General features: G+C 65.6%; 1 protein-coding gene across 8 annotated transcripts in view; it reads right to left on the reverse strand.

The window, feature by feature from the left end:
• Positions 1 to 689: 689 nt before the first annotated feature.
• The window catches only part of KIF26A (kinesin family member 26A), a 37,600-nt gene continuing 25,568 nt past the window's right edge, over positions 690 to 12,721 (reverse strand). For 4 of the 8 annotated variants that reach the window (XM_079130021.1, XM_079130020.1, XM_079130023.1 and 1 more), the window contains 10 exons: positions 8,778 to 8,990; positions 8,181 to 8,274; positions 7,630 to 7,892; positions 7,344 to 7,527; positions 7,112 to 7,271; positions 6,788 to 6,950; positions 3,335 to 6,257; positions 2,404 to 2,714; positions 1,977 to 2,127; positions 690 to 1,819 (listed from right to left, as the gene is read on the reverse strand). In XM_079130021.1, the coding sequence (XP_078986147.1) occupies positions 1,638 to 1,819; positions 1,977 to 2,127; positions 2,404 to 2,714; positions 3,335 to 6,257; positions 6,788 to 6,950; positions 7,112 to 7,271; positions 7,344 to 7,527; positions 7,630 to 7,892; positions 8,181 to 8,274; positions 8,778 to 8,990 (4,644 nt within the window). In that variant the 3' untranslated portion in view covers positions 690 to 1,637. The remainder of the gene's footprint in view (positions 1,820 to 1,976; positions 2,128 to 2,403; positions 2,715 to 3,334; positions 6,258 to 6,787; positions 6,951 to 7,111; positions 7,272 to 7,343; positions 7,528 to 7,629; positions 7,893 to 8,180; positions 8,275 to 8,777; positions 8,991 to 12,721) is intronic. The other 4 variants (XM_079130022.1, XM_079130025.1, XM_079130024.1 and 1 more) reach the window with 2 other exon arrangements.

The raw sequence follows: 12,721 nt of genomic DNA on the forward strand, positions 1-12,721 counted from the left end.
CCTGGGGGAGCAGAGAGAGGGTGGACGCCCAGAGGTAGCCTCCATAGACCTGCCGGTGGGGACACTGGCATGGGCTTGCAGGGGCGTAAGGTGAGAGGGCACAGGAGGCGCTTCAGCCAGGTGGACAAGAAAGCCCCCAGGCTGGGGTAGCAAGCGCTCCAACTTCAGGGCGCAGGGCTCTGGTCAGCTAGCTCCCGAGAGCCCAGCAGACGGAGACCAAGCAGCCAGGTCAGAGCCTCCCCTCCCCTACTCAGGCACTGGCCCTGCGGGATGGGGCTCCTGCCAGCTCTGGGTGCCCACAGGTGTGCACCTGTCTCCTGGGAAGGCAGGCGGGGAACAAAGAATCCCCTTCTGAGGGGTCAGCGTCACCCATTTCAGCCGTCAGTCACCAGGAGCAGGCTGGCTCCCTGCCCAGCCTCAGGACCCCAAGATCTACTCGGGGCCAAGAACAGAGTGACGTGGGGGTCAGAGAAGAAGCACGGGTTCGAATCCCAGCCTGCCTGGTCACCTGACAGTGTGCTAGCAGTCCTGCACGGTGTGGCCACAGGGCCCAGGCAGGCAGAGTCCCCAGCATGGCTCACCAGAGCCTCTGTGCACAGGCACGTCCCTCCCACCCTCTGCGGCCTGCTCGCCCAGTGACTCCTGGAGGTGGCACCCTGGGGTGAGGGGCAGTGAACCAGAGCCGTGGGAACAACTGGTGCATCTTTAATTCACAAATAAAAACTGTGGCGAGATGTTATCTACACATCTGTACAAAGGTCTGAGCGCCCTACAGAAAGCACAATGGCCGAAACGTGAAGGTGCCGGCAGGGGACCTCACTCGGCTGGGCAGGCACCGCGCCACCCGGGGCGCCCCCCAGCTAGAGCCCTCTCTGGCAGCTGCCAGGAGCCCGGCCAGGAATGCCTTCCATAGAAAACCATAAAAAGATAGATCATTTGTCTTCAAACCCCCACTGCAAATCCCACGTTCATAGGCAAAACGATACAAAAATAGGGACCTAACAGAACCTTACAAAACCCAACCCCGTCTGTTGGTAGTGGTTTTTGTTTTTTGCTGTGGTTTTGGTAAGAATTCCTGCCGTGGAAGAAGGCAACGTGTAGCCGGGGTTCCACCCTCACCGAGTCCTCGCTCGGGACCAGCAGAGGCCTCGGGGATGGGAGGGGACCCGAGGTGGCCCTCCCAACTCGGGAGACCCCACTGGTGCCGTGCACTCTGCCAAGAGCAGCGGCTGTGAAGGAAAAGAACTCCAGCACTCCAAGAGCTGGTGAGCACAGGCACGTCCTCGGCAAGGAAGGCCAGGTCCGCGGCCCGGGCAGGGGAGCCGCCCAGCGACGGCCCAGCACCGCCCGTCTGCTGGTGTCTAGAGTCCATAGCACCAAATGTGAAAAGAAGCAAAGTCCAACTCAAGGTCAAAGGCACTTGCATGGCTGTTCAGGGCGACAGTCCGTCTCTGTGCTCACTCGCCGTCTGTGGCCGGCCGGCCCTCCCCTCCCCACGCTCCATCTCCTCTCTGAACCCCCAAGTCCCGCACAGACCCCCACATCCTCCTTCCAACCTCCAGCACATCCTCACTCCATCCACGTCCTGTCCTCACACACCCTGACCACCCCTCCTGGGCCAGGTGTCCCATCCAGCTTCAGACGTCCACCTCCTGTGGCCCCGCCACAGCAGCGGCCGCAGCAACGCTGATGTCGAAGCAGGTGACCATCATGACGTGGGCTTTGCACAGGTTCACACACTGCTCCAGGGCGGCCGTGGCCCGCTCCAGGGCTGCCAGGTACTCGGCAGACTCAGGCTCCAGTTCCGGGTCCACCTCGACTGGAAGGGGTGGGCCAGGGTCAGGCCAGGGGCCAGGGCGGCAGCCAGGCTCCCTGGAGTCCTAGGACGGGTGCCCGGGCCCAGCAGACCTCCCAATGCGTGCGGGCGGGCGGGCGCCTGCGCAGGAGCCGTCCTGCTCAGGGGAGCGGCCACTCACACTGCTCCAGCCAGCGGCCGGGCGCCACCATCAGTCGGCCCTGCGTCTCGGCCAGCTCCTCGCACAGGTGCTCACGCTTGGCCTGCACCTCCCGCAGCCGCTGCTGCCTGCGCTCCGCCAGCCGCTGCTTGGAGCTGACACACACCGGGCCCTGGCAGCAAGGGACAGGCGCAAGTGGGCTCAAGCCTGGAGGACAGGCAGCCACAGGCAGGCTGTGGCTCTCCCCGGGGCCCCCAGCACCCGGCCTTGGCCTCCCTCCGTTCACCAGGCACACGCGGGGCCCCACAGACAAGGTAGGCCCTGTAGGGGCCACGCCCGGGGCTCCTGGGGCAGCAGCAGTGGCAGCTCAAGTGCCCTCCAGCCACCTCTGCCCAAGGCAGGTGCCAAGGGCCACCACAGGCTCGGGGCGGGCAGGGCTGGCTCCTACCTTCTCCACATCCTGGGGGAGCTGTGGGCAAGAGCAGGAGATCCAGGGGTCGCCCATGCCCCAGAGCACACACTGCCACCCAAGCTCCCAGGCCCTGCCAGTCCTGACCTGGGCGGGCTCTTCCCGCGGGGGCTGGCGGTGCCGCTGCAGGCGCTGGACATCATCGATCTCGTACACCTTGATCTCGAAGGGCTCCTTCAGAGCACCAGCTAGCGGCGGCAGGTCCACCCACTGTGCAGGGAGGCTGGGCTTGCGGCCCAGGGCAGCAGCGTCAGGCAGCGGGGTTGGGATCAGCCGCCGCCGCTGCAGTCCTGGACAGAGCCAGAGACGAACACTGGTGAGCAGAGGCCAGGGCCCAGTCCCAGCCCTCTACCACCCAGATGGCCACCGCACCCCTACAGTGAGTTGCATGGTCAGCCTCCCGGGTCCCCCTGCCCTGAGACAGAGGAGCCATACACTGTCCCAACTGCCACAGCCCTGGCAGGGACTTGCAGGCAGCTGGGACATGCACCAGGGAGAAGCCTGAAGGCCAGGACTCACTCACACCCAGGCCCTCGACTGGCTCCCTGGGGCCCCAGCTGGGTGACTGTGCTTGGACAGGGATGAGCCCACCTCAGGCAGCACGGGGGTCAGAGGACACACATGACGCGTGGACCACCTGGGGGCCACACACACCCTGTGCCGGAACATCCAACGCTTAAACTGAGGAGGGACCTGGATCTGAGGACAGCTTCCACCTATCCAGCCCCTGCTGGCCGGTGAACTGTGGAGGGCCCCATGTTGTTCCCTGGGCGCCCCAGGCGCGCTTGACTGTCAGGGGCTGCGTAGGCCGGCGCCCGTGAGGCCGTGCCAGGGGCCCCTTCCCCAAGCCAGCTGCAGAGGGGCTCCGGGCACAGGGCCCCTGGGAAGGCAGGTGCCCGGCACCACCCACCTATGGCCCTCTTCTTGGGGGACCTGAGGCTGCGGCAGCGGGCGCCTGGGGAGGCGGCCCCGCTCTCGCTGGTAGAGTCAGGGGCCGAGGAGGCGCTGCCGGTGGCCTCGCTGTCGCGCATCATGCTCTCGTAGCCGCTGCTGCCCCCACTGTGGTAGAAGAGCGCAGTGCGGCCCATGGCGGGCGGGAGCTCCCCGCTGAGCACGCTGCTGTTGTCACTGCCGTGGCCGCTGCTGTAGCGCTGGGGCCTGCGGGGCGCGGTCACCTTGCTGTAGGGGGAGGGCAGGGCTGGGCCTGCAGGCGGTCGCTCCTCCGCCACATTCACACCGCTGTCATTACCACTGTCCGAGTCAGCTGAGCCCCAAGAAGGGCCTCTGCCAGGAGCTCCGCTGGCCGCCAACTCGTGGACACGACTGTGGGCAGCCCGGAGCGCCTGCTTGGTGCCCATGATGGTGCCACGGCCTGCCTTGGCCCCGAGGCCAGGTGCAGCCCGGGGAGCTGCCCGGGGGCCCATCATGGGGCCACCAGGGGTCCTGCTCGCTGCAGGGCCCAGTGGCTTCACAGGTGCTCCCACGGCCCGAGACCCACTGGTCACAAGGCTGCGGCCCTTGGCCCCACCCGCTGGGGGCTTGGGGGCGCCCATGCTTTTAGCAGGGCTGCCCCGACAGGCAGGGGAAGGCCCGGGCGTGGGGCTGGTGGGTGGGATGCCCAGCCTGGGCACAGCCCGGGGGGGCCGCCCAGGGGCCTCCCTGACCTTGCTGCTGCTGTGCACCAGGCCCTCACACCGCTCCAGGGACGAGTGACCAGCGGGACGGTGCGTCACCTCCATCTTGCCAGCACGAGCCTTCAGGCTGGCCGTGGCCCTGGGAATGGAGTGGTCAGCCCGGCTGCTGGGCCTGGCTTCCTCCTCCCCGCGGAAGGCAGCAGCGGCCCCTGCCCGGTGCAGGCCCAGGGCCTGGGGAGGGGCTGACCCCACACAATTCTGCTCCAGGCTGGACTTCCGCACGGGCGGAGCTGGGGGAACCGCCCCACTGGGCCTCGGGAAGAAGCCCCCCTTGAGAGCCAAGCTCTTCTTGCTGTTGGGGGAAGACTTCAGGCTGCCAGAGCAGATGGCCTCGGCCAGGGTGTCCCCACAGGACATGGCAGGTGTAGTCACACCCAGAGTGGTGGCACCCCTCCGCAACGGTGGGATCCGAGCCACAGCCTCAGGTCTGCGGCCTGCCCTGGCTGCCACCTCACACACATCCACTGCCCTCTGGGCCCCAGCCAGCATGACCTGCGCCTCCGGCAGCCAGGGGGCACCAACGGGTGGACTGGAGGCCCCAGCAGCAGAGGCCAGCGGCAGCACGGCACAGTCATCAGCACGGAGCAGCCAGGGGTCCTCATATGGGCCCCCAGGGCTGGGTGGGCTCCGGCCTGGGCGAGTGCAGCCCGCACAGCCGGCTGAGGAGGTAGTCCTGGGCTTCCGGGGGAGGCTGGAGTGGATGGTCTGGACTGCAGCTGCCCCCCGTGGAGACCCGGCCCAGGGCTCCCTGACAGGTCGAGGCAGGGCCGCTGCGGTGGCCTCCCGGGGGTGAGGACTGCGAGCTGGACCAGAACTGCCAGGCCCACCATGCTCCACTGGCCTGCAACTGCTGTCCTCCAGGACACCACTCAGGGGAGGAGTTCCTGGGGGACCAGGCCCTGCTGGCCAGTCGGGGCTAAAGGGAGGCCCTGGTGTGGGGCTGGGGCTCTCAGCAGTGCTCACGCTGACCTCGCTGAGCCAGGAGCCGATGGATGGGCCAGAGCTGCCACTGGCCCAGGCTGCGCCCTCCAGAGCCCCCACAGAGCTGCTGGGACCCTCGGGTGCCTGAGAAGTGTAGGCATCAAACTCATCGTTGATGCTGCTGATGATGCTGACTGGCCGCGAGCCAGAGGCCAGGGCCTGCAGGGAGCAGTTGCTGCCAAAGCTGGCCAGGCTGGAGGGCCGCGGGGCCCCTGCCAGCGCCCCCAGGGGCAGCTCCTCCACCACCGTGAACACCAGCTCATCCTCGCCATTCAACTCCACCGGCTGCTGCAAGGTCACCGTGGTGGTCAGCAAGCCCCGTTCCAGGCGGAGGCTGCGAGCAGACGGGCAGGGGCAGGCCACGTCCGGGGAGGGAGGGGGCTGGCCCGCCTGCCCGCTCATGCCCACGGGGGGTGTCCGCACCACACTGCCGGCGCCCCCTCCCCCAGGCTCTGCAGGGGCCTCGCAAGCTTCTGGCTGCTGAGGTGGCGGAGGGGCCGGGCTGGGCAGTGGCCTCCTGCCTCCGCCCCCTGTGGCCGTGTCTGGGGCAGGTGGCTCAGGCCAGGTGCTGTTGTCCCTTCTCTGGTCACCCTGGACACCAGCCTTGGAGGGCTCAGGGGCACTCCGGTGTGTGTCTGGGCCAGGGCTGCCTCGAGGGGTGCTGGCAGCCATCGGGGGGCCCACGGCCTTCCTGGGGGATGCAGCCTCGGGGGGCGAGAGCTTCCTGCTGCCTCGGGCGGTGCTGGCCTGAGCTCCGCTGGTGCCGCCTGGGGGTCCCCAGGGGCCCTCGCTGCCATCGATGCACTCCAGCCGCTCCTGCAACTCCGCAAAGGTGCTGCAGCGGAAGTGGTCGGCGTCCCGAGGGCCCTCCGAGGGCCACCGGCGGCTCAGTGCGGGGATAATGGGCACGAAGTCAGGCGGACCCTCGTTGTCGGTAAGATCCCGGTCGGACAGCGCAGCCCCGCTGGGACCCACGTAGATGACGGTGTCACAGGACTGCTCACTGCTGGATGAGTAGTCAGGGTCGCCAGGAAGGCCAGGCACGGGGCGGTCAGGATCCAGAGCCATCGTGCGCGGGTGGAAGGGCCGAAGGTGTGGGGGGCGGCGGGCCCGGCCCTCCTCACAGGAGCTCTCCCCGCCCGAGGAGCTGGACGCATACTGGGGGCAAGGCAGAGCCCGTGAGCATGCCCCTCCACCCACACCTGGCCTCCCCCACAGCCCTTGGCCTCCCCACAGCACACGCTGTGGTCCAGCAGCTGCCCCTGCCGGGACCTGCGCTAGACTTAGGCGGATTCGGCAGTCTTCCCAGCACAAACCGGCTCCACGGGAGGAAAAGGAGCTCAGACAGGAAACGCCACAGAACAGGCCCAGGAATCAGACTCAGTGCTGCCCCACCCCACGACACCCCACAGTCCCCCCCCCCCAGGTGACATGCGCCCAGGAAGGCCCCTGCTGGGCTGCGCCCAAGTCAACATGCACGTGGGTATCTACCAGGTGGGACAACCACAAACCCACTGGGAGCAGCTCCACTCTGCCCACTGCACCAGGGACTTCGGGCTCAGCCAGGCCGGGCCGCGGGATGCACAGAGCGCCCAGGACAGGACTCCTGCTGTAGCACCCCCAGACGCCCTGCAGAGGGCACTGCAGCTGGAGCCCTCGGGCGGAAGGCAGTGGGGGACGGAGCCCACCTTGGCCTTCTTCCTGCGTAGGCGGTGGATGCGGGCAGCCAGCTGCACAGTGCTGAGCGTCTCGGCGTGGTGGGCAGGTGCATCTGAGATGTGGGCGATCATCGTGGTCCGACAGCCAGTGGTGGCCAGGGACTCCCGCAGCAGCATGGTGAGGCTGTGGTCCCTGAGGGCCCAAGAGGCTCAGAGGCCCAGACCTGAGAGGGCCTCAGGGTGGGACGCTGGGCGGGGTGTGGGCTACAGGGCTGGAGCAGGGCTGTCTGCCCCTGACCCTGGACATGACTGTGGCCAACTCCCCAGGGCCACCCCGGCGAGTGCCAAACTCACCTGTAGGGCACATGCTTGGCCCCGTTGACCAGAGCCAAAATGACGCTGCCCAGGGCTGCCAGGGACAGACACAGGGGTCCCCCAGTGGCCTCTCCACCCCTGCCGGGTGCCTCGCAGCTGCCCAGGTCGATGAGGTGCAGACGGCTGCGGCCTCCGGACTCTGTAAGCGCAGGGCGAGAGCCTCAGGAGAAGCCCGCGGAAAGCGCCTCAGCTCCCCAACCGGGGCACCTACTTCCTGCCTGGCCACACTCGCCCACGCGGTACTGGTAGACGTGCAGGGTGAAGAGCAGGTGGGAGCTGTGCCGGGCATCCTCGCCACAGCCTGCCCGGCTGGTGCTGCGGGCAGCCAGCGCCGCGTCCAGGTAGAAGGCGGCCTGCTCTGCCGTGGGGGCCCGCAGCTCACTCTGATTCTGGAGCTGGAGAAGGAAGAGGCCGCCACGCCCTCAGGGGCTCAGGGTCAAGCAGCCCCCAAGCCCTGCCCACCCTCTGCCCACAGGAGGGACAGTGGCATGGCACACCTGTGACCCACACGTGGGGTCCTCCCGCAGGTACACGCCTGGAGACTGGGGGTCCTGGAGGCTACCAGAAGCCACCTCAGCCAGCAGGTCGCGCAGGTTCTGGTCCCGGCCGCACACCTCCATGGCAGAGACGCGGACGGAGAAGTGCGTGCCTGTCTTCTCCTTGCGCTCCTCCACCAGCCTGAAGAGCCAGGAGATGGCGCAGGGCACCACGCCCAGGCTCTGGGGCGAGCTGTCCTTCCCGATCATGGTGTACGACTTGCCTGGGAGCCACAGGGTGCATGAGGGCCCAGCACGGCCACGTGACCGGGAGCCCCACCGTCATGGGAAGTGCCCTAGGCCTAGCATGGGGTCCTCAGGGATCACCAGGGACACTGAGACCGGGGCCTCCTCATCACGGCCATCCCTCTGCCTCCTAGCTTGGGAAGCTCGCGCTTCCTCCCGTGAGACCCCACCTACATGCCCACAGGGAAAGCCACATTCCTCACAATCAGGACCTAGGCTCAGTGATGGCAGCAACAAAGATGGGGTAGGGTACAGGGAACATTTACCAAGACTCGTGTGGCCAAAGGAAAAGATGCAGCCGTCGGCCCCGCCGACCACAGACTGGAGCACATCGGCCACTGTCCCGGAGCACACTTCAGCCTAGGGGTGGAGGGACCCGGCAGGTGTGGGCCATGGGGCTGTGCCACCCACCTTCTGCCACACCTGGAAACCCAGGCCTTTCCTGGACACATGCAGGGGGTCAGCTCACGGGCAGCTGAGCTGGCAGACACCGCCAAGCACACAGCGCTCACATGCACAGGAAGAACGGACATGCACCAACAGCAAGAGGACACAACACATGCCAGACGTGCTGGCATGGCCAGTCGGCACTGCTGCCGGCCCGGACACACACCTAGGATGCCAGATGATGCACGCAGATGCATGGCCACGCTGCACGCAGGACCATGGGGGCATCAGTGCCCCGCATCCAGGGTAAAACAGAGCCAGCTTTGGAGGACAGTGGCTCCAAAATACCCAGCGCCGCCTGGAAGACTCGCCTGCAGAGGCAGGCAGGCTGGGGCGAAGGAGCCACGGGCTCACTCTCCACAGTCACGGCAGACTCCACCCATGGTCCCCTGGCCCGGGAGCCACGCCCACTGTACCTGCTCCGAGTCCTGGGGGAAGATGGCATCAAAGGCAAAAATCTTGGGGACAGCTGTGGTGGCAGCACGCCGGGGGCCAGCACTGCCCGGGAGCCCGGCAGCTGGATCGTAGAGGGTCACCTGCTTCTTCCGGGGGTCCACCTTCAGGAAGGACGTGGACTCGGCACAGCGCTGGGCCCCCTGTGCTGGCCAGATGCGCAGCATGACCTTCACCTGGGGGCAGGTAGAACAGGCATCTGAGCCCCACCCACCACCCAGCTGGCTGCTAATTACAGGGCACGAGGAGCCATGGCGAGTCGGGACAGCGGACGAGGCCTCAGCACGGGCACCGACACCGCAGGAATGCGGCCAGAGCCGATCCCGTATGAGGTCAGCGGGCAGGGAAGGAATGAAGCCCTGGGCAGGAGAGGCTGGCAGGGGCGCAGAACAGGGGCAAGGAAGCCAGAGGGTGGGGGTCGGCGGGCCCCAGACCCCAGGGCAGAGGCGCTGCGGGCAGAGGTGCAGGGACACTCAGCTGCCACCACAAGCCTCCCGGCAGCAGGCCCTCGACGCCCGGGAGAGGTAAGAGCACTGGTGTTCTGAGCGAGCACGCAAGCCTCGGGCTGGGCTTGCCGCTTCTGACCCCGCCGAGGACCTGTGTCCCGCAGAACTGGGGTCAGCAGAAAGGCGGAGGAGAGCCTCGGGAGAACCCAACCCAGGTGCGCTGGGGAACTGAGGCGCGGCAGGGAGGGATGGGACTGGGGAGCCCGCAGGTGACCACTCAGCCTGGGCTTACGGCACCATCACTGGCGTCCCTCCAAAGCATAAGAGAGATCTCCAAGTGTGCCCTGTGGCCACCCCTGCCCTCAGATGAAACAGGACTGGCGGGCACCAAGATGCCAGGGCCCAGAGCAAGCTGCGCTGCAGATGGCCTGAAGCCCACGTGGAGAACGGATACCCCAGACAGGGGCGCTCCGTCCTGTGCGTGGGTGCCCCGGGGTCCCGGGCAGTGTAATCTGGCAGGCAGGCACTGTTCCCCCAGAGCCACCCTGGGTCAGGGCTCCTTGAGCCAGGCACTGCTCCATTTTCTGAAGGACACCACCGTCCACTCTCCGATGAAATCTCCGATTTCCCCACATCAGTGTAAATCAAATTACCCGAGACTCATTTCAGAGCCAATATTTTTCACGGATTTAATTGTAAGTGGCAGATACATAACGCCAGTAAAATTGGTTTACCGCGGGAAGTGCACACGGGCGCCATCCACCCCCTTGGGCACGCAGCACATTGATATGCAGAACCTCCCGCAGTGGAGTGGGGTGTGCCGCTCGGGAGCTGCGAGGGAACACTTGGCTATTGTGCTCATCGGAACCTGGGCTCCGTCAGGCGAGAATCGATTCTTTTATTCCCCAGCGACATGAACAAAACTACTTCATTTCCAGACGCCGCTGCAAAGCAGACGAAAATGCACACTTCCCAATAATTTTTGGCAATTTTTTTCCAGCGTGAGCCCCTCACGGCTTCAAGAGCCAAATGGGTCTGGAGAGTCGAGAAAATTCCTAGCAGGGAGGAGAGGTGGGGAAGCTCCACACCCCACACCTCCTGCCTCGGAGCAGACACTTATCCAGGCCCAGCCGAGCCAGGCTGGAGGGGACGGGGCAGGGGCCACTGGCCGTCCAGCCTGCCCACCACCCACCCGCCCCCAGCCCCCATTCCAGTGCCAGGCCATTGTCTGCCTGAGAGACCCTATCATTACCACGGGAAACATCAGGGTCCTCCAGGAGACAAGCACACTAGCCGCTCCCCCAAATGCGCAGATGTCACAAAGCCCTGAATGGCTGCCGCCGCCAGGAGGGGAAAACCACATTTTGCATAAAAAAGGAGGCTGTGCAGCTCACGAGGTGGCTGGGCAGGGAGGGGGCGCTGCACCCTCCAGAGGGGATGTCTTTTTTAATACCACAACATGATGAATTATCTTAAGTAGCACATTAATGTCAGAAACTGAATGTAATCTAACTTCTTTCCTGTGACAGTATTAAATGCTTTTCAGGAGGCATTTCTGACGCGGTGACATTAGCACTAATAACACCAGGCCCAGGAGGGGAGGAGCGGGGCGCAGGGAGTAAGGCTGCTGGCCAAGGCTCCTGGTCTGGGGGAGGTGCTCAGTGGTCCAGGGCTACAAGGACGCTCCTGAAGCCCCCTGGGCCTGGCCCTGAGGGGTGGAGGGAGTCTGTGGGCTTGAAGCGGCAGGAGAGCTCTGGCTGCCCAGCTCAGAAGGCAGCCTCACTTCTCCCAGCCTGCCTGAGGCAGCGTCTCCCACGCCCACCACACTCCCCTTGCCCAGCAGAAGCTCAGAGGGTAGACAGGCTAAGTGACCATGCCAGGGGTCAGCACCGAGAGCCAGAGCTGGGCGGGGAGCCTGGCGCCACTCCCCTCGCGGCCCTCAGCTGTCCTCAGGTCTCAGCACAGCCCTGCACCCCACACGACCAGGGCAATGGCAAACTGGCCATCCAGACCGCCTGCCCTGCCCGGGGGACTGTCCCCCAGGTGGAGAGGACACTGGGGTGCCCAAGTTAGCCAATCTGGGCCCATCCTCCCTCCTGGTCACCCGATGTGGCTAAAACCTCCTAAGGACATGATGATTCAGCACACATGGAGGGCAGGAGACCAAAGGCCCGGGGCACAGTCACTGGGGGCGGGAACACCCTCCTCCCATCTTCTACCCTGTGCCATGCAAGAGGCAGGTACAACCATCTGCACCCCAGGACCAGTCCAGAGGCAGGCAAGCCACCTTGACAAGCAGTCGGCTGCCACCTTGCACCTGACCCTGGGGGCAGCTCAGACAGAATCAGCAGCTCTAGGACACGGAATGTCCACTTCAGGACCTGGAGAGCCAGGCCACCCAGCCAGCACATGCACCACAGATGTGGTGACCTGGGGTCAATGCAATTTGTTCAGATCCACGCAGCTGAATCAGCCTCAGGTGGCAAGTTTGCCAGGCAACTTGATGCTCCTGGTACTGGCCACAATGCTACAGTCCATGGGCTGTGCCTGAGGCTCATGTGCCAACTGCCCGCACCTGACCTTGGGCACAGAGTTGGCTGACCCAGCTTCCAGCCACCAAGTAAGCGCTCTACAGTGAAAGCCCTGTGACTCCAACGCAGAGGCACTGCCGTGGACTTGCCTGGCAGGGGCGGGGCATCAATCCTGAACTCTATGCAGGAGTCCTGGGTCATGAGGCTCCACAGCTGTCCCCAGGTATGGACGCTCAGGAGGCCCCGTGTGGGGGGATGCAGTAAGGGAAGCCCTCCTGAACTAGAGCACACCTGGCCCACAATGCTGTGAAGGTCCAGCAGACAAGGCCACAACCAGAGGAAGAGAGGTGCCCTCCAGATGGGCCGCTTGGATGCGGGCAGCTGAGAGCAGGTGGGCCAGCCTGGGTCTCTTGAGGCTGGGGGCAGGGCCCATGCACACAATTCAACTTCCTCTCCAGACCCTGTCCTCAGGAAGTTGGAGCCCCTGAGAGTACGAAGACCACTGGCCTGAGCTGACCGCCTGAGCAGGGTGCCAGCCTGCAGGGCCTGTCCCTCTGCTGGGCAGTGCTGAGCAGGAGCAGGAAGTCCCACCCCCACAGCTGCCAGGGCATCTGGGAGGGACCTCTGGGCTGCAGAGGAGGCAACAGGTCAGGGAAAAGCCCACAAGGCACACACCAGCCTGGGGTCCGCCTGCAGCCCCATGCCCTGGGCCTGCCTCTCCACCCTCGCCAGCACCAAGCATCCACCCTGCCCAGGCCAGCACACAAGTCCCAGTCTCAGAGGCCCCTGGGGCTGGCACAAGGTGCTCCTCTAGGCCTCTCAGGAGCCCAACTGACAGGACCCAGGGTCAGAGCTCTGGAGAAGGGGCCAGGAGCAGCCCACTGCTCCAGCCAGAGCCCATGCCCTCTCCAGGCCGCAGCATCCCCACCT

This window comes from Sciurus vulgaris (assembly GCF_902686455.1).
Source record: "Sciurus vulgaris genome assembly, chromosome: 2".
NCBI lineage: Eukaryota > Metazoa > Chordata > Mammalia > Rodentia > Sciuridae > Sciurus > Sciurus vulgaris.